General features: G+C 46.2%; 1 protein-coding gene across 7 annotated transcripts in view; it reads right to left on the bottom strand.

Moving 5' to 3' along the window:
* Window positions 1-26,449, bottom strand: part of LRRC9 (leucine rich repeat containing 9) — a 667,090-nt gene that overhangs the window by 165,642 nt on the left and 474,999 nt on the right. For all 7 annotated transcript variants that reach the window (XM_063947768.1, XM_063947765.1, XM_063947766.1 and 4 more), the window contains 3 exons: window positions 15,461-15,652; window positions 12,302-12,427; window positions 4,301-4,441 (listed from right to left, as the gene is read on the bottom strand). In XM_063947768.1, the coding sequence (XP_063803838.1) occupies window positions 4,301-4,441; window positions 12,302-12,427; window positions 15,461-15,652 (459 nt within the window). The remainder of the gene's footprint in view (window positions 1-4,300; window positions 4,442-12,301; window positions 12,428-15,460; window positions 15,653-26,449) is intronic.

Raw genomic sequence — 26,449 nt, forward strand, 5'->3', positions numbered from 1 at the left:
ATTAGGGGTCTATTCATGAGCAGTGAAAAGAGTGGAGAAACATAGAAACATAGAATTTGTCAGCAGATAAGAACCACTTGGCCCATCTAGTCTGCCCCCTTTTTTTTTTAACATTATTTTTATCTCTAACCTTATTTGATCCTTATTTCTTTGTAAGGACATACTTATGTCTATCCCTCTATCCCATGCATGTTTAAATTGCTCTACTGTCTTAGCCTCTACCACCTCTGATTGGAGGCTATTCCACTTGTCCACTACCCTTTCTGTGAAATAATTTTTCCGCAAATTTCCCCTGAACCTCCCCCCCTCCAGCCTCAGTGCATGTCCTCGTGTCCTATTGCTTCTCTTCATTTGGAGAATGTTTCCCTCCTGGACTTTGTTAGAAACTTTCAAATATATCAAGGGTTTTATCATGTCCCCCCTTTCCGTTCTCTGCTCCAACCTTTACATATTGAGATTTCTTAGTCTTTCTGGGTATGTTTTGTGATGTAGGCCATGCACCATTTTAGTTGCCCTCCTTTGTACAGTTTCTAATGTATTAATATCCTTTTGAAGATATGGCCTCCAGAACTGAATACAGTATTCTAGATGAGGCCGTACCAATGACCTATACAGTGGCATTATTACTTCTTTCTTTCTGCTGCTGATTCCTCTCCCAATGCAGCCAAGCATCTGACTAGCCTTCCTCATTGCCTTGTTACATTGCTTACCTGCCTTTAAGTCATCTGAAATAGTGACTCCTAGATCCCTTTCCTCCTCAGTAGTTTCCAGTATAGTGCCATTAATACTATATTTAGCTTTAGGATTTTTGAGACCCAAGTGCATGATTTTGCATTTTTTGGCATTAAACTGTAATTGCCAGACTCTTGACCATTCCTCTAGTCTACCTAAATCCTCAATCATTTGTTTTACCCCACCTGGTGTGTCTACCCTGTTGCATACCTTTGTGTCATCTGCAAAAAGGCATGCTTTCCCTTTAATGCCATTTGCAATGTCACCAATAAAGATATTAAAAAGCACTGGTCCAAGTACAGATCCCTGGTAACATTTCCCTCCTGTGAATGCACTCCATTAACCACAACTCTCTGTTTTCTATCCTTCAATCAAGATCTTATCCATTCAATAATCCTAATATCCAATCCCAAACTTTCAAGTTTATTTATCAGTCTGCGATGTGGAACAGTGTCAAAAGCCTTACTAAAGTCTAGATAAGCTATATCCATGGCTCCACCTTTATCCATCACTTTAGTCACACAATCAAAAAAGTCAATAAGATTTGTTTGAAATTATCTCCCCCCAGTGAATCCATGCTGTTTGGGATCCTGTAAATTGCCGGATTTGAGATAATCTACAACTCTTTCTTTTAAGAGTGTTTCCATCAATTTTCCTACTACTGATGTAAGACTCACTGGTCTGTAATTGTTTGCCTCTTCCTTGCTTCCACTTTTGTTCAGTGGGACTACGTTTGCTCTTTTCCAGTCCTCTGGAATTACTCCTGTAGCCAGTGGAGAGGTTGCCCATGGCAACTAGTCAACCAAGCAGCTTTTAAGTACCATTTGTCAAGTGTGTTCTATAAAATTATAAGTAGCAGCTGATTGGTTGCCATGCAACTTATCCACTGGCTCACTTCTCTACTGTTTTTACTGCTTCATTAATAGACCCCTTAGTCTGCAGCAGTAGATTCCCATTTGATTGTTAAAGGAGAAGACGGATTGTATCAGTGGCATTACTCTTGAAGACAATGGAAGAGTTTGCTTTCAGGCACCAGGATCCAGGGAAATCACTGAGACAAGGGGCAGGGCAGTGAAGCTTTAGAAAAGGCAGTACGCAGATAATTTCCTACGCTGCACAGATTGTGCGCCTGTGCATCCCTGAATCTGTCACCTCCTTCAGTTTATAACACGATGGTGGCAAGGGTGTATTTAGGGGTCAAGCCGCCCCTAGGCAGCCCCACTCCCCTCTCCAAAAGATGTTTTTTATATGTCTGTTACCTCCCTCCATATCTACCCATAGCCTTTTCCTTACCCCTTTTAGAGCTCTCTCCAGTCCTCATCATATCTCACTACCCTCCCCTTCCACAGCTCACACTGCTATCCTCACACTTCAAACTTTCCCCCTCACACCTTTCTGCTCCCCCCCCACAGCTCACTACCCCATCACACCCCACCGCCCACATAACTGCTCCCTCATCAGTCACTGACTCCCCAGATGCCCCCTATCATGCTCCCTGATATTGTGATGCTAATGTACTCAGTGTTGTACGGGTTATAAGTGCTGCTTACCTTATTACCAGATGACGGATGGTCTATGTGAGCATTAATAGTGTGAAAAGCTATAATGGAGTGGCTGCACTCAGCAGCTGCTGCTGGGGGTATTATTATTATTATACAGCTGGAGGTACTCTAATGCACATACTAGTGGAAGGCCTGGATAATGGCTATACAGCATTTTATTACTGTATATTCCAAATACAGGATCACTGAAGGGAGAAGTGGATCTGGGGACTGTCCCCAACAGACCACGGCTGCAATAAATGCTCACAACACCCTCCCCCTGAGCAGACACTTGCTATGCGGAGAAGCCGAACTGGCCCGGGGTAGAACCCGGTTATTATCACACCGGGGTGACGTTGGAGCACAGAGGAGGGGATATAGCAGTGATCACAAGGAGTGAGGGCTGCAGGCAGGAGGGGCAGTTGGCTGATGGGGCCTTAGTGCACACATCTGGGCAGTAGGAGCAGCAGCTCAGGAGGTGAGTGCAGGAGGCAGGCAGCCTGCTGTGCTACCCCCAGAAAGTGGTGCTCCTAAACACGTGCCTCACTGGTCTAGTGGGAAATCTACCTCTGAGGGGTGCCGGGGGAAGGTGATGGGGCAGTGATGGAAACCTTGTACCTGAAACTATAAGAAAAGAGGGATACTTTGCATCCAAGTGTCAAGATAAATCAGGCGATTTGGTGTGTAATTGCTGGCATCTCCAGACATTGCTCCCAGTTGACTCTACCCCTAAAATTAGTGATTTTGCTTTCCACAATGTGCCATTCATGGATGGACGGCATATCGTGGCCATTACATTTAACTGAATCGGTCCCAGCCTGTCTTGTTTATACAGGTTGAGTATCCTTTATCCAAAATGCTTGGGACCAGAGGTATTTTGGATAACGGATTTTTCCGTATTTTGGAATAATTGCAAACCATAAAGAGATATCATGGTGATGGGACCTAAATCTAAGCACAGAATTCATTTATGTTACATGTACACCTTATACACACAGCCTGAAGGTAATTTTATGCTAATTTTTTTATAACTTTGTGCATTAAACAAAGTGTGTCTACATTCACACAATTCATTTATGTTTCATATACACCTTATACACATAGCCTGAAGGTCATTTAATACAATATTTTTAATAACTTTGTGTATTAAACAAGGTTTGTGTACATTGAGCCATCAAAAAACAAAGGTTTCACTCTCTCACTCAAAAAAGTCCGTATTTCGGAATATTCCGTATTTCGGAATACAGGTTGAGTCTCCCTTATCCAAAATGCTTGGGACCAGAGGTATTTTGGATATGGGATTTTTCCGTATTTTGGAATAATTGCATACCATAATGAGATATCATGGTGATGGGACCTAAATCTAAGGACAGAATGCATGTATGTTACACATACACCTTATACACACAGCCTGAAGGACATTTTAGCCAATATTTTTTTATAACTTTGTGCATTAAACAAAGTGTGTGTACATAAACACAATTAATTTATGTTTCATATACACCTTATACACACAGCCTGAAGGTCATTTAATACAATATTTTTAATAACTTTGTGTATTAAACAAAGTTTGTGTACATTGAGCCATCAAAAAACAAAGGTTTCACTATCTCACTCTCACTCAAAAAAGTCCGTATTTCGGAATATTTTGTATTTCGGAATATTTGGATATGGGATACTCAACCTGTATTTGGATATGGGATACTCAACCTGTACTATTAAGTACTTATGTAGTGCACAATGTCAATCCTCAACTTTTCGCATAAATCTGGCACATATACTAGAGTTTTCTCATGGCATAAACATGGTGCATATGCTACTTTTGCAGAAGAGTAGACAGTGCACAGACATTTGGAGATGTATCTTGACATGAATATTTATTTACTTTAAAAGTCAGGACTCAATAGTTTAGTCTTGACATATTATCAACATATTGATATTTTCCTTAAATATTGCCTTTACTTCAAAAAGTTACAGAATATACAGTACAGTGTCATGCCTACAGTATGTGTAAATGTTTTTCTCACCATATGATACCAGCTGTCATTAAATTCAGCATATGGATCAAGGCAGTTCTTGCTAATTTTAGACAAGATTTGAGAAGTAGGTAGAAGACTAAGACAGCGCGGTCTATCGTCATCTGTTCTAGCATTGATCCGCAGTGATGCCTGAAAATACAGCATTGATTACTAGTCTTCATTACACCACACATTGAATAAATAATAAGGCAATATAACCGCTAGAAAAGGACAATAAAAGCAAAGTAAACCTTTGAGAGTTTCTACCTTTCCTGGCATGCTAAGTTTCAAGTCCCTTTAAGAACTAGTGTTAGGACAGAAGAATTCAGCATGTTGTGTTAAAGGGAGCTGCGATATTAAAATGCAGAAAGCTCTTCAGGTGTAATGGTCACTATAGCACATCGTTATTTTGTCTATTCATTTGTGTAATAACGAGTTTTATGGTAAGAACTTACCTTTGTTAAAACTCTTTCTGCGAGGTACACTGGGCTCCACAAGGAAAGACATAGGGGTGTAGAGTAGGATCTTGATCCGAGGCACCAACAGGCTCAAAAGCTTTGACTGTTCCCAGAATGCATAGCGCCGCCTCCTCTATAACCCCGCCTCCCTGCACAGGAGCTCAGTTTTTAGTTAACCAGCCCAATGCAGTAGCAGGAAAAGAGACGACAACCGTTAGTAGCCACATACACCACACTCTCACGACAGGAGAAGTGTCAGCGGCTAATGCCATACCAACCCAAAGAAGCTAAGTGCGTCAGGGTGGGCGCCTTGTGGAGCCCAGTGTACCTCGCAGAAAGAGTTTTAACAAAGGTAAGTACTTACCATAAAACTCGTATTCTGCTGCGGGGGTACACTGGGCTCCACAAGGAAAGACATAGGGGATGTCCTAAAGCAGTTCCTTATGGGAGGGGACGCACTGTAGCGGGCACAAGAACCCGGCGTCCAAAGGAAGCATCCTGGGAAGCGGCAGTATCGAAGGCATAAACCTTATGAACGTGTTCACTGAGGACCACGTAGCCGCCTTGTACAACTGTTCAAGGGTCGCACCGCAGCGGGCCGCCCAAGAAGGTCCAACAGACCGAGTAGAATGGGCCGTAATGTGAGCAGGAGCTGATGGACCAGCCTTCACATAAGCATGTGCAATCACCATTCTAATCCATCTGGCCAAAGTTTGCTTGTGAGCAGGCCAGCCCAGTTTGTGAAATCCAAACGGCACAAAGAGAGAATCAGATTTCCTAAAAGAAGCAGTTCTCTTCACATAGATACGGAGAGCCCGTACCACATCCAAAGACCGCTCTTTGGAAGACAGATCAGGAGAAACAAGTGCCGGAACCACAATCTCCTGGTTAAGTTGGAACGAAGAAACCACCTTAGGCAAATAACCGGGACGAGTCCTAAGAACCGCCCGGTCACTGTGAAATATCAGATATGGGGAACCACAAAACAAGGCACCCAAATCCGACACTCTTCTAGCTGAAGCAATAGCCAGCAGAAACACCACCTTAAAGGAAAGCCACTTAAGATCAGCTGAACCAAGAGGTTCAAACGGAGACTCTTGTAATGCCTCCAAAACCACCGACAAGTCCCAAGGAGCCACAGGCGGGACATAGGGAGGTTCGAAACGCAACACACCCTGAGTGAAGGTATGCACATCAGGTAGGGTCGCAATCTTTCTCTGAAACCACACCGAAAAGGCAGAGATTTGAACCTTGAGGGAGGCCAGACGCAGGCCTAAGTCCAGGCCCTGCTGAAGAAAGGCCAACAACTTGGCTATACTAAACTTGGAAGCGTCATAATCGTTAGATGCGCACCAAACAAAAGAAGAATGCCATACCCTATAGTAAATCCGAGCAGAAGCCGGTTTCCGGGCCCGCATCATAGTTTGAATGACCGCCTCAGAAAACCCTTTAGCCCTCAAGACGGAAGCTTCAAGAGCTGCGCCGTCAAAGACAGCCGGGCTAGGTCCTGGTAGAAATAGGGGCCCTGAACGAGGAGGTCTGGGCATTGCGGAAGTAGAATTGGACGCTCTGACAATAGGTCCTGCAGGTCTGAGAACCAGTGCCGTCTGGGCCACGCTGGAGCTATGAGAAGCAGAATTCCTCTTTCTTGCTTGAACTTCCGAATTACCCTGGGCAGGAGTGACACCGGAGGGAACACGTACGGCAGCCGAAACCTCCATGGTACCGCTAGCGCATCCACGAATGCTGCTTGAGGATTCCTTGTCCTTGCTCCGAAGACCGGTACCTTGTGATTGTGTCGAGACGCCATCAGATCTACGTCTGGAAGGCCCCACTTTTCCACTAGGAGTTGAAACACTTCTGGATGGAGGCCCCACTCCCCGGCATGTACGTCCTGACGACTGAGAAAGTCCGCTTCCCAATTCAGGACTCCCGGAATGAATATTGCCGATATGGCCGGTAGATGGCAATGTAGAATCCGTGAGACTTCCTTCATTGCCAAACGGCTTCGAGTGCCGCCTTGATGATTAATGTAAGCCACTGTGGTGGCGTTGTCCGACTGTACTTGAACAGGACGGTTCTGAATTAAATGCAGGGCCAGGTCAACGCATTGAAGACCGCCCGCAATTCCAGAATGGTGATCGAGAGGAGAGATTCCTCCTTGGTCCACCGACCCTGAAGGGAGTGTTGCTCCAGCACCGCTCCCCAACCTCTGAGACTGTCATCTGTTGTCAACAGGACCCAGTCGGATATCCAGAAAGGATGGCCCCTGCACAGTCGTTGGTCCTGGAGCCACCAGTGCAGTGACAGACGGACCTCCGGAGTCAATGAGATCATGTGAGACCTGATCCGGTGAGGCAGGCCATCCCACTTGGCTACAATCAGCCTCTGGAGGGGGCGAGAATGAAATTGAGCATTCTCCACCATATCGAATGCTGATACCATGAGGCCCAGCACCTGCATCGCCAAATGTATCGACACTTGCGGACGAGAAAGGAAGCAACGAATCCTGTCCTGAAGCTTCAAGACTTTCTCCTGAGACAAGAACAACCACTGGTTGTGAGTGTCCAATACTGCTCCCAGGTGCACCATGCTTTGAGCAGGGACCAGGGAGGATTTCTTCCAGTTGATGAGCCACCCATGGGCTTGTACAAACTGGACAGTCATATCCAGATGACATAGGAGAATTTCTGGGGAATTTGGCAGGATTAACAAGTCGTCCAGATACAGCAGTATCCTGACCCCTTGACGGCGGATAACCACCGTCATCACCGCCATAACTTTGGTGAAGACTCGCGGAGCCGTAGTTAAACCAAAAGGTTACGCCCGAAACTGATGTGACACTGCTATAGGAATATGCAGGTAAGCATCCTGTATGTCCAGGGAGACCATGTAGTCCCCAGGTTCCAAGGCCAGAACTATAGAGCGAAGGGTTTCCATACGGAACTTGGAAACTTTCACAAACCTGTTCAACGCCTTGAGGTTGAGAATGGGCCGGGAGGACCCATTCGGTTTCGGGACCAGAAACAGCGGGTTGAATAGTACCCCCGGCCCCTCTGAGCAAGAGGCACCTGTACTACGACTCCTGTATCCAGGAGGGTCTGTACCTCCGAATGTAGAGTGATTGCCTTTGTCTGGTCCAACGGTACGTCTGTCCGGCAAAATTGATGAGGGGGGCGGTTTTCGAAGGCTATGGCGTAACCTCGAGTGACCGTACCCAGGCATCTGAAGTGGTCTTCAACCATTCCTGGGTATACCCTAGAAGACGGCCCCCCACTCTGGTATCCTCCAGGGGGAGGCCCGCCACATTATGCGGCAGGCTTATCGGTCTTGGAAGCTGGCTGACGGGCAGCCCAGGCTCTTTTGGGCTTCGGCTTACCAGGTTTGGAAGTGCGGGCCTGCTTGTTGTACGCCTGACCTTTTGCTTTACCTGAAGGATGAAAGGGGCGAAAGGAAGTACCTTTAGCCTTTCACACAGAAGGAGCGGTACTTGGCAGACAGGCAGTTTTGGCAGTAGCCAAGTCAGCCACTATCTTATTTAAGTCCTCCCCAAACAGAACATCTCCCTTGAAAGGGAGTACCTCCAGGGTTTTTCTAGAGTCCAGATCCACAGACCAGGATCTCAGCCACAATATCCGGCGAGCCAGGACTGATGTAGTGGATGCCTTGGCTGCTAGGATACTAGCATCAGAAGCCGCCTCTTTAATATAGTGAGAAGCTGTGACAATATATGACAAGCATTGTCTAGCATGGTCAGAAGAGATTTCAGCTTCTAACTCCAAGGCCCATGCTTCAATAGCCTCTGCAGCCCATGTTGCTGCAATAGTGGGCCTTTGTGCAGCACCCGTGAGGGTGTAAATCGCTTTCAGACAACCCTCCACACGTTTATCCGTAGGCTCTTTTAGAAACGTGACGGTAGTGACAGGTAGAGCTGAGGAAACCACCATCCTAGTCACATGTTAGTCTACTGGAGGAGGCGTTTCCCAATTTTTAGACAGCTCTGGCGCGAGGGGATAGCGAGCCAGCATCTTCTTTTGAGGCACAAACTTCTTTCCTGGGTTTCCCCAGGGTTCCTGACGTATATCCACTAGGTGGTCAGAGTGAGGTAAAACTTGTTTAACCACCTTCTGACGCTTGAACCTATCTGGATTCTTAGGAGGGGCGGATGGCTCGGGATCATACGTAATCTGTAAAATAAACTTAATAGCCTCCAAAAGATCAGGAACATCCACATGTGAACTACCCTCCCCATCAGCAGTATCTGTGTCAGAATCTGTGGGGTCAGTGTAAGTGTCATCTTCATCAGACGAGGTGTCAGTGACAGCAGTGGATTGTGAGGAGATAAGAGCTCGCTTAGAGGACCCCTTGGTCTTAGGCGAGCGAGGGTCAGACTTTTTAGTAGTCAAGGACTGGTTCAACTTCTTCAATTGAGCAGATAAATTGTCCGCCCAAGGCGGGTTAGCTGCGGGGACCACATACGGTTGTACCGGCATAGGAGGTCCCATAGGGGGTGTTAGTTTAGTAACTAGCGTATGCAGAAGGGTGGAGAAAGTAGCCCACAGTGGGTCATTATGTACCCCCGTTGCCACAGTCCCACTGGGGGGCAATGAGCCCCCAGAACCAGAGCCCACAGCTGCTATAGTCTCCTCATAGGGGTCTGTGGCTTCAGCAACACCAGCAGTGTGTTCAGCCCCAGGACCATTACCCTCAGAAGCAGACATGATATAACTTGCAATATCAGATAACACAGTACAATTGGCAGCAGCACAATACCTCTTACCCAAACCCCTGCGCAGTGTAGTCAGCACAAACAGGAATACAGGAGAGATATGGTGACTAAAATCACAGAGAAAAATACGTATTAAAGTATATCTTGTGAAACTCCTATATAATTATAAAACCTGATGCACCAAGCCCCCTCAGGTTATAGAATATAGGGATAGCAAGTTGAGTGAGAGACACAAAATGGACACCACTCAGCGAGCTAATGCACACACATATAGTCACAGTTATACAAAGCAGAGGTTATTACTAACAATAATACTGCACTGGACCAGCTTATATAGCTATGTAATCAATAGATAAAACACTACACAGTAAGAACTGGATGTATATCACAGGGTACTTGTATCAGAAAACCCTGACTAAATGCACTCTCTTTCTTTACTAACACTGTCTAACTGACATGTAGAATACTTAAGTGTCATGTAAAGGCACAGCGCTGACAACCAGGCGGCTTTACACAGGAGGATTTGCCCAAGCAGTCCCAGTAACAGTGTAGCTGAGAGAAATGGCGCCCAGACACTGACAGGGAGTGAGGGAGAGACAGATATGCAGCTCCAGGGCGGGAACATTAGCTGGAAACGGCACCCTGGGGCTGGGGGAGGGGCTCCAGGTCTAAGCCTTATCCCCCTGCTGGCAAAACCACCGGGTACTGTGGGCTACTAGTAAAACGGTTTTAAGGGAAAACCTGACCTGCACCCATGCCCTGGTGATCTAGTGGGATCGCCTGTACAGCCACAGTGTCCACCACCAGCGTGCGCGGCCCGCCTCCCACTGACCGCGCCGGATCACGATAAAGTACGGGTCCCGCAAGCGGGACCCACTCACCACCTCCCGAAGCACGGCCACGCGATCCCGAAGAGCCCCCGTCGCGTGTGCCTGACTTTAGAAGAAAATTGGAGCCTCCTGCTGTAGTTACCCGGCAACCAGGGCTCGGGAGTGTACAGCGCCGCTGGGGAGAGATGGAGCTGCAGCAGTGAATGTCACAAGACATGTACACACTGCTGCAGCCCTTGAAGTCTTCACTTTTCTTCTCAAAAAGCTCTTCTTAGGGCTGCCCAGAGCAGCCCCTCTGTTATGTGCTTGCTATCTCCGGCACCAACTACAAAACTGAGCTCCTGTGCAGGGAGGCGGGGTTATAGAGGAGGCGGCGCTATGCATTCTGGGAACAGTCAAAGCTTTTGAGCCTGTTGGTGCCTCGGATCAAGATCCTACTCTACACCCCTATGTCTTTCCTTGTGGAGCCCAGTGTACCCCGCGGCAGAAATACATTTTTCCATCAAGCCTTAGGCTAGTGTGGCACGGGGATCAGTATGATATACAGACGATCGGGATGCCGGCCGTCAGTATACCGACAACGGCATCCCGATCGTCAGTATGCCGGCAGCGGGGCGAGCGCAAATACCTTGCGGGCTCGGTTCTATTCCCACTCTATGGTTGTCTTGTACACCCACGAGTGGGAGTAGCCCTTGTTACCCAGGATTCCAGCTGTCTGCATTGTCAGCAGTGGGGATCCCAGCGTCGGGATCCCAACTGTCGGCAACTCAACTACATACCGTGGCACGGACAGCATAGTTCCACATAAAGTTAATGTAAAACAGCAAGATGTCCCAGGTTTAGCAGAGCAGCAGTAGCAGGACTGAAGGGCCAAGTGCAGGTTCTGCCTCAATCAGTTGTCAGCCAAAAGCTAGGTTAATTAATTAACAGCACCTGTAATCTGCCTTTTTGTACGTGTTCAGTGCACAGAGACTTTTCTCCTGATGGCAGTTAGTGCCCAGGCGATAGGTGGGAGTGTGGAGTTACATACCTCCCAACATGACCCTCTCCATAAGGGACAGAATGCTCTGCTCCTGGACTTCCCTCTTACTTTTTAATTGCCATCACCTGTAGGGATACACCTTTCTTATCCGTTAACAAATTCAAAACAGGTGCCGCCAATTTTAAATTAAAAGAAAAGTCCAGAAGCAGAGCATTTTGTCCCTCCTGGAGAGGGTCATGTTGGGAGTTATGGGGTTACACTAGGAGCCATTTGGAAAATGCACTGTTTGTAACTACAAACATTTGGACTGTTAGAACTGCCTGTAAACCTGACCTACAATTCCTGCATATGAAGCTGTATCCTGCCTGAGGTGGAAATAAAAGTGTGTTAGATTTGACTCTGTGTGATTTTTGTCACACTAAGTACACATTTATCGACCTGGCAGATCTGCCGACCGAGCTATCTATTGGTGAGGTGTATGCACAAATTACCTTGTGAATACACACATACCATCCACCGCACATGCGACGTCATGTTCAATGGCTTCTGCAGCCAACCTACCACACGGTAAGCGGGTCGACTGAACACACAGTCATATGACTGGGGTGCCGCTCTCTACCCTGGTGCTTCTAGCACACTCTAGTCTGTATCTCAGAGATACAGACCAGATTGTGCTAGAAGCACCTGAGCAGAGAGCGACACTCCAGGCAGATAAGAGGAACTGCACAGGTTGTGACAGGTGCAGGGTGCTAGAATGTTCACTACATACAGTATACTGTAAATGGGCAAATGCTGACCTGGGAAATATGCTTATAACCTTGAGTCTATAATATTAATGTGAAGACGGTTACATGGTGTACAAGTATCTAACAAAATGGCCCATTTTGTATTGCTTCTAAATAGAGTTATGTGAAGTTTGCAGTTTTCCCTTTCAGAACACCAGGGCCTGGTTTTATAACTATTTCTCAAAGCAAAATATAGATTTATACCATAAAAAGAATGAAAAGTAACCTGTGTAATTCGGGCTCCAGAAACAAACTTTGAGGATTCAGATGCCTCATCTTCAGTGATCAGGAACCCATCCAAATGAGTCAGTGACTTTAACCTTCCAATCACTTCCATACGCACTAGAGCTGGCTTGGAAAGAACAGCTATGTCAGCAAATGGGTTCTATCATACGTAACTTTTTATTGTCCTGGTTTTGCAGTTAAATGAAAATAATGACAATGTGTATTACACATAAGCACAGGAGCAGCATCACATTGTGTTGCCTCTAAGGAGCTTTAAAAAAACAAACAAAAAAAACTAGGTCATGTATTCAAGATGTTTCATTGAAAACCCATGAAAAGGGTTGTTGCAATTGCCAGTCTCAGCTAAATGACATCCTTATTAAAGTCATAAGAAAGACAGATTTTCCTTACTGACATTTAATCTTGGATTTTGGACATTAAGGATGGGAGAGAAGTTCATAATGAAGACAGTGAAAAGACAGGAAGCCTAGTGGCGCTAAGTACATCAGACATTACAAAATGCTAAATGTGTGCGACAACCTTAGTGGAGATGAAACTAGGTAATTGAGTTTTTGTTCGATGTCAGATAATGTTTTCCTATTGCACAGGTGTAACAAAGCAAAATAAACACTGATGGCTTTCAAATGACAGCGGAAACGTAAATGAACCCAATTACAATGTTTTGCCATGATTACTTTGTGTAACGTGTAAAAAACACCATTACATCAACTGCAATAGAGTAGTGTTAGGGAAATAGAGTAGATGTAATTGAAAATAAAATACACAGTGTAACTGAATAGTTTGCCTTGCCAGACTCTACAAACCTCCCACTGTAGACACTAAGGTGGTCATTCCGAGTTGTTCGCTCGCAAGCTGCTTTTAGCAGCTTTGCACACGCTAAGCCGCCGCCTACTGGGAGTGAATCTTAGCTTATCAAAATTGCGAACGAAAGATTCGCAATATTGCGAAAAGACTTCTCTGAGCAGTTTCTGAGTAGCTCGAGACTTACTATTCCAGTGCGATCAGTTCAGTGCTTGTCGTTCCCGGTTTGACGTCACAAACACACCCAGCGTTCGCCCAGACACTCCTCAGTTTCTCCAGCCACTCCCGCGTTTTTCCCAGAAACGGTAGCGTTTTTTCAAACACTCCCATAAACGTCCAGTTTCCGCCCAGAAACACCCACTTCCTGTCAATCACACTCTGATCTCCAGAACGAAGAAAAAACCTCGTAATGCCGTGAGTAAAATACCAATCTTCATAGCAAATTTACTTGGCGCAGTCGCAGTGCGAACATTGCGCATGCGCAAATAGCGGAAAATCGCTGCGATGCGAAGAAAATTACCGAGCGAACAACTCGGAATGACCACCTAAAGGCACTTTGTTAACGCCATTAAGAGTTAATTTTTGTTGTACAGGAAATTTTCTTATAGAGGTTATTCAAAGCATTTATAGATACTCTTCATATTTGTATTACTATAGATATACTGTATGGAGATGTTTGTTTATTTATTTATTACCAATTATTTATATAGCGCATATATTCTGTAGCGCTTTACAGATAATATTTGGCTATTCACATCAGTCCCTGCCCCTGTGGAGTTTACAATCTATATTCCTTACCACATGCACACACATTCAAGCCATGGTTCATTTTTGTTGGGAGCCAATTAACCTACCAGTATATTTTTGGATTGTGGGAGGAAACCGGAGTACCCGGACGAAACCCACGTAACCATGGGGAGAATATACAAACCGCACACAGTTAGGGCCATGGTGGGAATCAAACCCATGACCTCAGTGCTGTGAGGCGGTAATACTAACCATTACACCATCCGTACTGCCCCAACATATCCGTGTGTTATATTCCTATAGTGCGTGGGGGGGGCGGTCTAAGCACGTGGTGGGGAGGGGGTTTCCCTAATCTCCCTCTGGTGTTCCTGAAATTGAACACTCCCCAGAAGAGCACGTCATGTCAAGATTCGGGTGGAGGTACTATTACCAAGAGAAGTACAAGGTGAGAAGCATTTCAAAGCGGGAAGTGTTTAAATACACACCATTACCCAGAAAACCCAGATAAAGGGGTGTTACAGATGTGTTGTGGTTTCTCCCACATTTGGGATAAAAGTGATTTATGATCGTGTAAAATTAATGTGATTAGGACCACATTAACAAAGGATATCACTCAGGTATGAATAGATGAGATACACAGTGGGGAATTCAATTCGCCCTGGGGATGGATGCATCTGAGCTCTGATGGGTGCGGGGCTGAGGGGCACATGTATTAAGCCTGGAGAAGTGATAAAGCAGTGATAAATGGAAGGTGATAATGCACCAGTCAATCAGCTCCTGTCAATTTACATATTGGAGCTGATTGGCTGCTGCGTTATCACCTTGCACTTATCACTGCTTTATCACGTCTCCAGGCTTAATACATCTGCCCCTCAGTGCTAACTGAGTCTATAAAGAGGGACTGGACAAAATTATGTAAGTCATCGTTCTGTCCCTGCTCCCTTCTCATGGAGCCTCTATTCTCGTCATTATGCCCAAGAGAACGGGATGTGGGATGGACACCTACTCTAGTGGGACTCTGGGTGACTCCCTCAAAATTTGGGAGAGTAGGTAATAATGATCTGTACTCCAGACCAGAAGCATTAATAGAAGTACTCTATATTCCACGTGGAGTGATTCAATCTGTGCATGGTCTGCTAGGTCCACCTATGACTCTTTAATTGCCCAATCATGAAACAATAAGTACTATTTTAACACAAACAGGGCTAAAGCAAAAAAGGGCAAGTAAATTTACACCTTGGCAAAACCATACTACACTGCAGGTGGGTAAGACTTAAAATGTACAGAGAGATGTAGATTTGGGAGGGGTGTGCTCAAACTCAAATCTAAATTACAGTGTAGAACTAAAGCTGTCCAGCATTTGTGGGCTAAAGCAGCCAGTACAGTATGTAATATGCATGTAAACATAATAAATATATTTGCACCCCTTGAACTGCAATATTGTTTCTTCCAGATACAAAGTTACTGCTTTTATAATCAGCCCCTAAAAGCCATATAAGAGAATATTGAAAATGAAGAGGAACATAATGGAAACAATCACTGACCCAGGAAGTATTTGCAGGTCTATGCTGCTGCGGCTAATTTGACTGACCTTCTGCAAGGGGTTGTGAGCTATATTCAGTGACAAAAGATGCGCTGCTTGTTTGTGCAAAATGTTTATTTCAGTTCTAGTTTTTGTTAACTGATTCCAGCTCAAGTCTAAGTGCCTCATCTTCCCCAAAGCTTTAACTCCTTCCAGAGTCGTCACGTGGTTATGGCTCGCATCCAGGTATTCCAAGTTAGGCTGTAATTAGTGATAATTCAGTAGAGAGTTTTTGGTTTCAGAAACAGGAGAGATACATGAGAAAGCAAATTTAAATTAAGCCAATCATCATTTTATAATATATAAATATGCATGTACAAAACAAATACCCTTGTCCTGCACTGTAAATGTATTTTAAATAAAATTCATGAATTTTTTTTTTTAAATATCACAAACGATCTATAATCCTGGCTGTTCATCTTGTTGGACCTCTATCAGCAAGCAATACAAAATTATGTAAATTAACAAAAAAGGCAATATCTTATTTACAAATGTCCATAAATTACGTGATGGAAACTAAAAGTCCTTATTGATTTAAAGAATCATGTATCTTTAAACGATAAAACCAGATTAGTTCCCTGGAATGACAAGATGGTGTATGTCCCAAATGGAAGAAATGTTCCTTCACTGAAATTCAATTATATACGGAACAAATTTTCAAGCTAATGAGCATTCCATAAAGAGGTTATCTTATTAGGGATCCTACAAGCAGACCCTCTACAAGAAAAGACACCCAAAAATGGCACAAAAGCCCAATGTTACAAATATACATAATACTTTTTACATTTATAAAAAAAACTTTGTTAAAACACAGCATAAATTTCTGCTTACATAAATATGAAGATGAAAAATAGAACTTGAGGGCAGTTAAGAACCACTTGGCTCATCTAGTCTGCCGATGTACACGCCCACACCTACACACTAGGGTCCATTTTTGTTGGGAGCCAATTAACCTACCAGTATATTTTGTGGACTATGGGAGAAAACCACAGGAAGTACGGGAAGAATATACAAACTCAACACAGTTAGGGCCATAGTGGGAATTGAACCCATACTCAGTGTTGTGAGGCAGTAATTCTAACCATAACATTATACTGCCCAAAAAGATGCATAACCGCTTGTCTCAAAATGACTAGGGTGTGAGCTCCTAACAAAGGTAACTGTTCCACCAGCGGCATAAGTTCATACAAGGAGCCCAGAGGCAAAATAGTTGTTGCCCCCCCCTCCCACCTCCCACACTTCTCACGTTTACTACTAAAGGGGGGTACACACGGAGAGATCCGTGCTTAAAATCTAAGCAATCTTGCTAGATTGCTTAGATTGTAAGCACGGATCTGCCGTGTGTATGCCCTCCAGCGATAGCGATGCGCGGCCCCGCGCATCGCTATCGCCGATGCTAGATTGAGCTGCATGCAGGCTCAATCTAGCGGGTCGCTCACTTCACCGTTGTGTGAAGTGAGCGGCCCCCCGTCGGCATTCCCCCTCGCTCAGCACATCGCGCTGTGCTGAGCGGGGTGAGAGATGTGTGCTGAGCGGTCTGTGTTAAGATCGCTCAGCACACATCTCTCCCGTGAGTACCCCCCTTAACACCCAAATCCCAGCAGCACTCAGACACACACTCCCCTTAACCCATATTTACTACCAACACTCCAGCAGCACCCAGACACACCCATACCAGCCTTCACTACAAACAACCAAGCAGCACCAACCTGGACACACAATCCCCTCCCCCTACTTTTACTTCTAACACTCCAGCAGCACCCAGACACACCCATACCAGCCTTCACTACCAACAACCCAGCCACCAACCTATACACACAATCCCCTCCCCCTACTTTTATTTCTAACACTCCAGCAGCACCCAGACACACCCATACCAGCCTTCACTACCAACAACCCAGCAGCACCGATCTGGACAAACAATCCCCACCCCCTACTTTTACTTCTAACACTCCAGCAGCACGCAGACACAATCTTCTCCCCCAATTAGGTATAAAAGCAAAAAAAGGCTGACTCAGCGCAACTATCAGCTGCCACCAAGGAGTCTGTGGATCTCCTTAAATAGAATTATCGCAAATGAAGGTGGCGCTTGGGGTTATTCGGAGAGAATAAACATAAAAACTGCGGTTCAATTAAAACATTTTACAATTTATTAAGACATTCAACATCTCCTATATAATAGGCCAGATCTGTGACTCTGTGCCTGTATGTATAACGCTGGGCATGGCTAGGAGCTCTCATTGGGTTAGCAGCAGGTCTATCACACCCAGTCCACAGCTGATTGGGCGAGAAACGCCGTCCCACACAGGTTACATTAAATGGGAGGCTCTGCCCTTTGGCTGCTGTGTGTACCCAGAACAGGAATAAGAATGGGGCTGATGGAGCTGCAGCTCAAGGTCCACACCCCAAAATAGGCCCACTGCATCTGCAGCAACATACTCTCCAACACTCCGTCGCTAAGGGCTGCTGGGAGCTGTAGTTTATTGAGTGCATCTTCCCTGTAATGCAGTGCATTTGGACACCGGCGCTAACCATAGTGACTGGCTGCTTGGCTGCTGTGCGAGTCTCCAGGAGAGCCACTGCCAAATGGAGGACAGCAGCTTAGCTGCTTCTAGGAGGAGAAGCAGGAGAAGCAATACCCGCCCCTCCCCCACTCGCAGTACCCCGGGCCTCATCCGTGGCACCCCACACCACAGCATGTTCCTGCGGATAGTTATGTGCAGAAGCAGAATATAGATATAAACTGTATTTACTGTATATTATGTATGCGGCGGTAATCCAGAGGAGACCACCCACAAGAGCAGTTGAGAAAGACATCGCCTACCTTTTCAAATCAACTTATGACCTCTCCTGTACTGTAAAAGTGCATTCCTGTGTCCAATGGACAAAGGGATTACAGTATCCATTGTATTGCTTTTGGAAGAATAGTATAAATAAAGCCTGCTGCAGCCTGGCCTGGGAGAAGACTCACAAAGTTATCTATCAGATGACCGAGGACCGGGCCGGGTAGCGCAAGCGATTCCAATCACGTATGTACATTGACTGTAGCCATTATTCTGTTATATTGTCTTGTATTGTAGTGTATAATTTGTATTGTAAACCCCCTTTCAGAAATAATCCACTGTGGTGTCGGAACCCAGCGGTAAAATCACAATTGGTGTCGTGTCCTCATTGCCCTGCTAAGGTTTAAAGTGTATTATTATTACATTGCATTGCTGTAAAAGGTTTAAAGTGTATCTCTGGGTGTGTACGCGCTGTGAGTACTTTGTACCATCAGCGTGGCATGTGTACGCAAAGTCCGTACACTGTATGGGACTCTGTACGCTAATAGCGTAAAAGGTGCGTAGAGTGTGAGTTAAGTATAGCGGCCGCAGCGGCTAAAGGTTTAAAGTGTATTTAAGGTATGTTTAAGGTATAGCTTTCATTCCTGTAAAGATAATCAGCTTTATCAATTGGGGCTCTCCGGTTTTCCACATTTTTACTGCTTAACAGGTCACAAGCAGACTTAATCTATCAGCATAAGGGTGGACAGGGATCCTATGTATCCTTTTCTTGGTCGGTGGATGCACTGAAAACCTTACTTAATTGCTGATTAGATGGTGTCTGATCTGTATGGTTTGTAGGGATGCTGGTAGAACTTGTAAGGTAAGCAGGAAAAAAAAAAAGCTATTTAAAATCTGTGAATTTATTTTTGGCGCCAAATGCGTACACAACAAAAGCGTACACCCATTCTCTGTGCATACTCACCCACATTGTTGCCATAACATTCAGATTACTAGATTCATAATATGAATATTAAGGAAGTAAGTGTAAAACACAAACGCAGTCTGGCCTAGTTGTCACGATCCGGGTATCTGGACGCCATTTCTTACCCATCAGATGCCTCCTAAGGCTGGCTCAGCGCTCCAGGACCGGATCCCATCTGTTATCCTGATGTGCATATTCCCGCATCCTCTCCTGTCTCTCTGGACGCTGTCACAGTAACGCCTTATACATCTGGCATGGCGTCTCCCGCGGCCTCCGCCGCCGTTCCTGAGCTTCTGCATTCAGAGTGGCGATTACGTCAGCCGCGGCCTGCGCTGTGTCCGCGTGGTTGGATGTGCACCTGTCAGCCTGGCGTCTCCTGTCTCCAGTGGCCGGCGCCGCCATTACTGTTTTCCAGACCACATGGATTACAAACCAAACTTCCCTCCAAGTGTCTGCATGGGCGCAGCCATCTTGGATTCTGTCATCTGATCATATTCACCAATCTGCTGTCTGTATTATTAATTTGCATAATTGCCTAGCCAATGCCTTCCTTGCTGCAGGTATAAATAGGTTGTGCCTGAGCAAGGAAGGCGTCAGTGCTTTGGTTGTCAAACCTTGTTCCAGTTTGTCTCTCTCCTGTGAATGTCTTCCAGGTTCCAGCTCCTGTCTCCAGACTTCTGCTATAGAGACCCGCACCAGCATTCCATCTGCGGTGTAGCCTGACTCTCCGATCCATTCTGGACTCACCTGTTTCCAGCTACAACATCACCTGCTTCCAGCTCAGCTTCCAGCAGTGTACAGCTTCTCTTAAAGGGCCGGTGTCCTTTCTGCAGTTTACCACTCTCCACCGGTATTATTATTTCTCCGCTCTCAAATTCTACATTTCATCTATATTGCATCGCTCTCAAGCTTTATTTATTATTTAACTGGTTCCAGCCAGTATCCACTCCGTGCCAACACCTGTCTGGTTCTAACCAGTACCCACAGCAGCATTTTATCTACAGCAGTCCAGCTTTCCCTGGAACACCAGCTGGTACGACCCTGGGCTTTCCTCATTGCTACAGTTGAGCCTGGTAAGGACTTTCCAACTTGCAGATAATAAGAACTGTCTCGTACCACCAGAGCTCTGTGGCCCCTGCCACCCTGTAGTACCCAGGAACTGTATTATTATTTCTCTGCTGATTTTTATGTTTCTTTTTACTGCTACTGTGATGCATGGAGTTTGTCATAAATAAATATCATTGACTTTTACTCAAGTTGTCGTGGTCACGCCTTCGGGCGGTTTCTCTTCATGTTACTTACATGTCCAGGGGTCTGATACAACCTCCCAGGTTCCGGTACATCTCAGCCCCTACAACTGAGGCTGCCTTCCATCAGCTCAGGCCCTCAGTTGTGACAGTAAGCACTGACCAAATGAATCCAGCCGGAGACCAGGATCAAGCGGCCAGGCTGATGCAAGAACTGGCAGCCCGACTTGAACATCAGGAGGCTGCACAGGGCCACATCATCCGCTGTCTCCAGGATCTCTCTACTCGGCTGGATGGGATTCAGACAACTCTCCGTGGATCAGACGCGTCCGGTGCGTCAACCACAGTGACTCCAGCTATAACCCCACCCACCTTACCCGTTTCTGCTCCACGTCTTCATCTTCCAACGCCAGCAAAATTTGACGGTTCTCCAAGATTCTGCAGGGGATTTCTCAACCAGTGTGAGATTCAGTTTGAGCTACAACCTGGCAATTTTCCCAGTGACCGTACAAAAATTGCCTACATCATCTCTCTTCTCAGTGGCTCAGCCCTTGATTGGGCATCACCGTTATGGGAGAGGTCCGACACCCTGCTATCTTCTTACACTGCATTCGTGTCAACATTCAGGCGCATCTTCGACGAGCCAGGCCGGGTAACTTCAGCTTCGTCTGAGATTCTCCGTTTACGCCAGGGATCACGTACCGTAGGACAATATCTTATACAGTTCCAGATCCTGGCATCCGAACTGGCATGGAACGACGAGGCCCTGTATGCTGCATTCTGGCATGGTTTATCTGAGTGTATTAAAGACGAGTTAGCTACCAGAGACTTACCCTCCAAGTTAGATGAGCTAATCTCACTTTGTACAAAAGTTGACTTACGTTTCAGAGAGAGAGCAACTGAGCGTGGAAGATCATCTGCTCCAAAATCTTCTGCTCCTCCTCCTCGCCAACTGTCACCAACTAAAGATGAGCCCATGCAAATTGGCCGTTCCCGTTTAACTCCTGCTGAGCGCCGAAGACGTCTCTCCGAGTCTCTCTGTCTTTATTGTGCAGCTCCGTCTCACACCATTAATGCCTGTCCCAAACGTCCGGGACTCCAGACCCTAGATCGCCAAGGAGAGGGCCGGCTAGGAGTAATGATCTCCTCTCCATCCCCTCAAGATTGTAATCTCCCAGTCTCGCTTCAAGTTGCTCAACGTTATCAGAACGTCATTGCCCTCCTTGATTCCGGAGCAGCTGGGAACTTTATTACCGAAGCCTATGTTAAACGGTGGTCCCTACCCACCGAGAGACTTCCTTCGTCCTTTTCCTTAACTGCCGTGGATGGCAGTAAAATTTTTGATACAGTTATTTCTCTAAGGACTCTACCAGTTCGTCTGAGAGTGGGAGTTCTTCATTCCGAACTTATTTCACTTTTAGTGATTCCAAGCGCCACACATCCTGTGGTCCTGGGCCTTCCATGGCTCCGTCTTCACAATCCTACAATTGATTGGACGACTACGCAAATTCTGGCATGGGGTTCCTCCTGTGCTGAGACATGTTTGTTTAAAGTGTTGCCTGTCTGTTCTTCCTCCCCCAGGTCGTCTGATGTTCCACCTCCTCCATATCAAGATTTCACGGATGTGTTCAGTAAAGCTTCTGCTGATATCCTTCCTCCTCATAGAGAATGGGACTGCCCGATTGATCTCGTTCCAGGGAAGGTTCCACCTCGAGGCCGAACTTATCCGTTGTCTCTGCCTGAGACGCATTCTATGGAGGAATACATTAAAGAGAACCTAGCAAAGGGGTTCATTCGACCTTCTTCTTCTCCAGCCGGCGCAGGCTTCTTCTTTGTAAAAAAGAAAGATGGTGGTCTGCGGTCGTGCATCAACTACAGATGTTTGAACGACATTACCATCAAGAACCGCTATCCTTTACCCCTGATTACTGAGCTCTTTGACAGAGTTAGCGGAGCTACCATCTTTACAAAGCTGGACTTGAGAGGTGCATACAATCTCATCCGGATCCGTGAGGGTGACGAGTGGAAGACCGCATTTAACACCCGTGACGGACATTATGAGTACCTCGTCATGCCCTTCGGATTGAGCAATGCTCCAGCTGTCTTCCAGCATTTCGTCAATGAGATCTTCAGAGACATTCTATACCGTCATGTCGTGGTCTATCTAGATGATATCCTCATTTTTGCCAACAATTTAGAGGAACATCGTTTTTGGGTAAAGGAGGTTCTGTCCCGTCTCCGTGTCAATCATCTCTACTGCAAATTAGAGAAATGCGTCTTTGAAGTCAAGTCCATTCCGTTTCTAGGGTACATTGTGTCCGGTTCCGGACTAGAGATGGATCCTGAGAAACTACAAGCAATCCAGAATTGGCCGGTACCCTTAACCCTCAAAGGGGTCCAGAGGTTCTTAGGGTTCGCCAATTATTACCGAAAGTTTATACGAGACTTTTCCACCATTGTGGCGCCTATTACTGCTTTCACCAAGAAGGGTGCTAACCCGTCCAAGTGGTCTGCAGAAGCCATGCAAGCTTTTCATCTTATGAAACAGAGGTTCATCTCTGCGCCTGTCCTGAAACAGCCTGACATCGACTCTCCTTTCATCTTAGAGGTGGATGCCTCCTCCGTTGGAGTAGGAGCGGTGTTATCCCAGAGGGCTAAAGATGGCCATTTACATCCTTGCAGTTTCTTCTCCCGGAAGTTCTCCCCAGCGGAGCGCAACTATGCCATTGGCGACCAGGAGTTGCTAGCCATCAAGCTCGCTCTAGAGGAGTGGAGATATCTGTTGGAGGGAGCTTCTCATTCAATCACCATACTTACAGACCACAAGAACCTTCTATATTTAAAAGGCGCACAATGTCTCAACCCTCGTCAGGCCAGATGGGCACTTTTCTTTTCCAGATTCGACTTTAAACTCCAGTTCTGTCCGGGCTCTCAGAATCGCAAGGCCGATGCCCTTTCCCGCTCATGGGAGCAAGAAAATGAGTCAGAGTCTTCAGACAAGCATCCTATTATAAATCCGTTGGCATTCTCCACGGTAGGGATGGACTCTACGCCCCCATCAGGGAAAAGTTTTGTGAAGCCGACACTAAGGAAGAAGCTCATGCATTGGGCCCATGCTTCACGCTTTGCCGGACATACAGGTATCCAAAAAACCCTGGAGTTTATCTCTAGGTCCTATTGGTGGCCAACTCTGAAAAAGGACGTTTTGGAGTTTATTGCATCTTGCCCAAAGTGTGCCCAACATAAAGTATCCCGCCAGTCGCCTGCGGGGCAACTGGTTCCACTATCTGTTCCCCGTCGACCATGGACCCATTTGTCGATGGATTTTATTACAGATTTGCCCATGTGCAACAAGTTCAATACCATCTGGGTGGTAGTTGACCGGTTCACCAAGATGGCACACTTCATTCCTCTCACCGGTCTTCCGTCAGCTTCCAAGTTGGCTCAAGTATTCATACAAGAGATCTTCCGACTCCACGGTCTTCCAGAAGAAATTATCTCAGATCGAGGAGTTCAATTCACAGCCAAATTCTGGCGAAGTTTATGTCAAGTCCTCCAAGTCAAGCTAAAGTTTTCCACGGCTTACCATCCTCAGACCAATGGTCAAACTGAGAGGGTGAATCAGGACTTGGAGTCCTTCCTCCGCATCTATGTGTCCTCCTCTCAAGATGACTGGGTTCAATTACTTCCCTGGGCCGAGTTCTGTCATAACAACCAGTATCATTCTTCATCTTCTTCAACACCATTCTTCACCAACTTTGGATTCCACCCTAAAGTCCCTGAGTTCCAACCGCTTCCAGCAACTTCTGTTCCCGCAGTGGATATCACCTTGCATCAGTTTGCCAATATCTGGAAGAGCGTACGATCAGCTCTGCTCAAGGCATCGTTCAGGTACAAGAAGTTTGCGGATAAGAAGCGTCGAGCAGTTCCTGCTCTCAAGGTGGGTGATCGGGTATGGTTATCCACGAAGAATTTGAGGTTAAGAGTTCCCAGTATGAAGTTTGCACCTCGCTACATCGGTCCTTTTAAAATTGATCAAGTCATCAATCCTGTTGCTTACAGACTCCAGTTGCCTCCCTTCTTAAAAATACCCAGGACATTCCATGTTTCCTTGTTGAAACCGCTAATCTTGAATCGGTTTCATTCCTCACTTCCTCCAACTCCGAAAGTCCAAACTCAACGAGGCGTTGAGTATGAAGTAGCCAAGATCCTGGACTCACGTCACCGTTATGGTCAACTTCAGTATCTTATTGACTGGAAGGGTTATGGCCCTGAGGAACGTTCATGGACCAATGCTTCTGATGTCCATGCTCCTGCCTTGGTCCGGAGATTCCATTCCAAGTTTCCTCAAAAGCCAAAGAAGTGTCCTGGGGCCACTCCTAAAGGGGGGGGGGGGGGGGTGCTGTCACGATCCGGGTATCTGGACGCCATTTCTTACCCATCAGATGCCTCCTAAGGCTGGCTCAGCGCTCCAGGACCGGATCCCATCTGTTATCCTGATGTGCATATTCCCGCATCCTCTCCTGTCTCTCTGGACGCTGTCACAGTAACGCCTTATACATCTGGCATGGCGTCTCCCGCGGCCTCCGCCGCCGTTCCTGAGCTTCTGCATTCAGAGTGGCGATTACGTCAGCCGCGGCCTCCGCTGTGTCCGCGTGGTTGGATGTGCACCTGTCAGCCTGGCGCCTCCTGTCTCCGGTGGCCGGCGCCGCCATTACTGTTTTCCAGACCACATGGATTACAAACCAAACTTCCCTCCAAGTGTCTGCATGGGCGCAGCCATCTTGGATTCTGTCATCTGATCATATTCACCAATCTGCTGTCTGTATTATTAATTTGCATAATTGCCTAGCCAATGCCTTCCTTGCTGCAGGTATAAATAGGTTGTGCCTGAGCAAGGAAGGCGTCAGTGCTTTGGTTGTCAAACCTTGTTCCAGTTTGTCTCTCTCCTGTGAATGTCTTCCAGGTTCCAGCTCCTGTCTCCAGACTTCTGCTATAGAGACCCGCACCAGCATTCCATCTGCGGTGTAGCCTGACTCTCCGATCCATTCTGGACTCACCTGTTTCCAGCTACAACATCACCTGCTTCCAGCTCAGCTTCCAGCAGTGTACAGCTTCTCTTAAAGGGCCGGTGTCCTTTCTGCAGTTTACCACTCTCCACCGGTATTATTATTTCTCCGCTCTCAAATTCTACATTTCATCTATATTGCATCGCTCTCAAGCTTTATTTATTATTTAACTGGTTCCAGCCAGTATCCACTCCGTGCCAACACCTGTCTGGTTCTAACCAGTACCCACAGCAGCATTTTATCTACAGCAGTCCAGCTTTCCCTGGAACACCAGCTGGTACGACCCTGGGCTTTCCTCATTGCTACAGTTGAGCCTGGTAAGGACTTTCCAACTTGCAGATAATAAGAACTGTCTCATACCACCAGAGCTCTGTGGTCCCTGCCACCCTGTAGTACCCAGGAACTGTATTATTATTTCTCTGCTGATTTTTATGTTTCTTTTTACTGCTACTGTGATGCATGGAGTTTGTCATAAATAAATATCATTGACTTTTACTCAAGTTGTCGTGGTCACGCCTTCGGGCGGTTTCTCTTCATGTTACTTACATGTCCAGGGGTCTGATACAACCTCCCAGGTTCCGGTACACCTCAGCCCCTACAACTGAGGCTGCCTTCCGTCAGCTCAGGCCCTCAGTTGTGACACTAGTTATAAAGGTTTATACAGAAAAGAACCTGTGTGGCGTGTTAAGTGAGCGATTATAGTTAATATTGCTCACATTTATAGAAATTGTGTGAGTTGTTTTATTGCGTCCGCACATTGGTACATGTGGTACGGAACGTGAGGACAGCGTACACAAAACGTGCACGTAGCGCAAGGCCGCACACGTGGCAGAGTAGCGTTGTGTGCGCATAATAAAACCACACGATAGTTCGTTTAGTTTAAAGGTGGGATAGTAGCCACGCTACAATAACACAAGATTGCCCAGTTTCCAAAG

Source organism: Pseudophryne corroboree, chromosome 12, assembly GCF_028390025.1.
Source record: "Pseudophryne corroboree isolate aPseCor3 chromosome 12, aPseCor3.hap2, whole genome shotgun sequence".
Lineage (NCBI taxonomy): Eukaryota > Metazoa > Chordata > Amphibia > Anura > Myobatrachidae > Pseudophryne > Pseudophryne corroboree.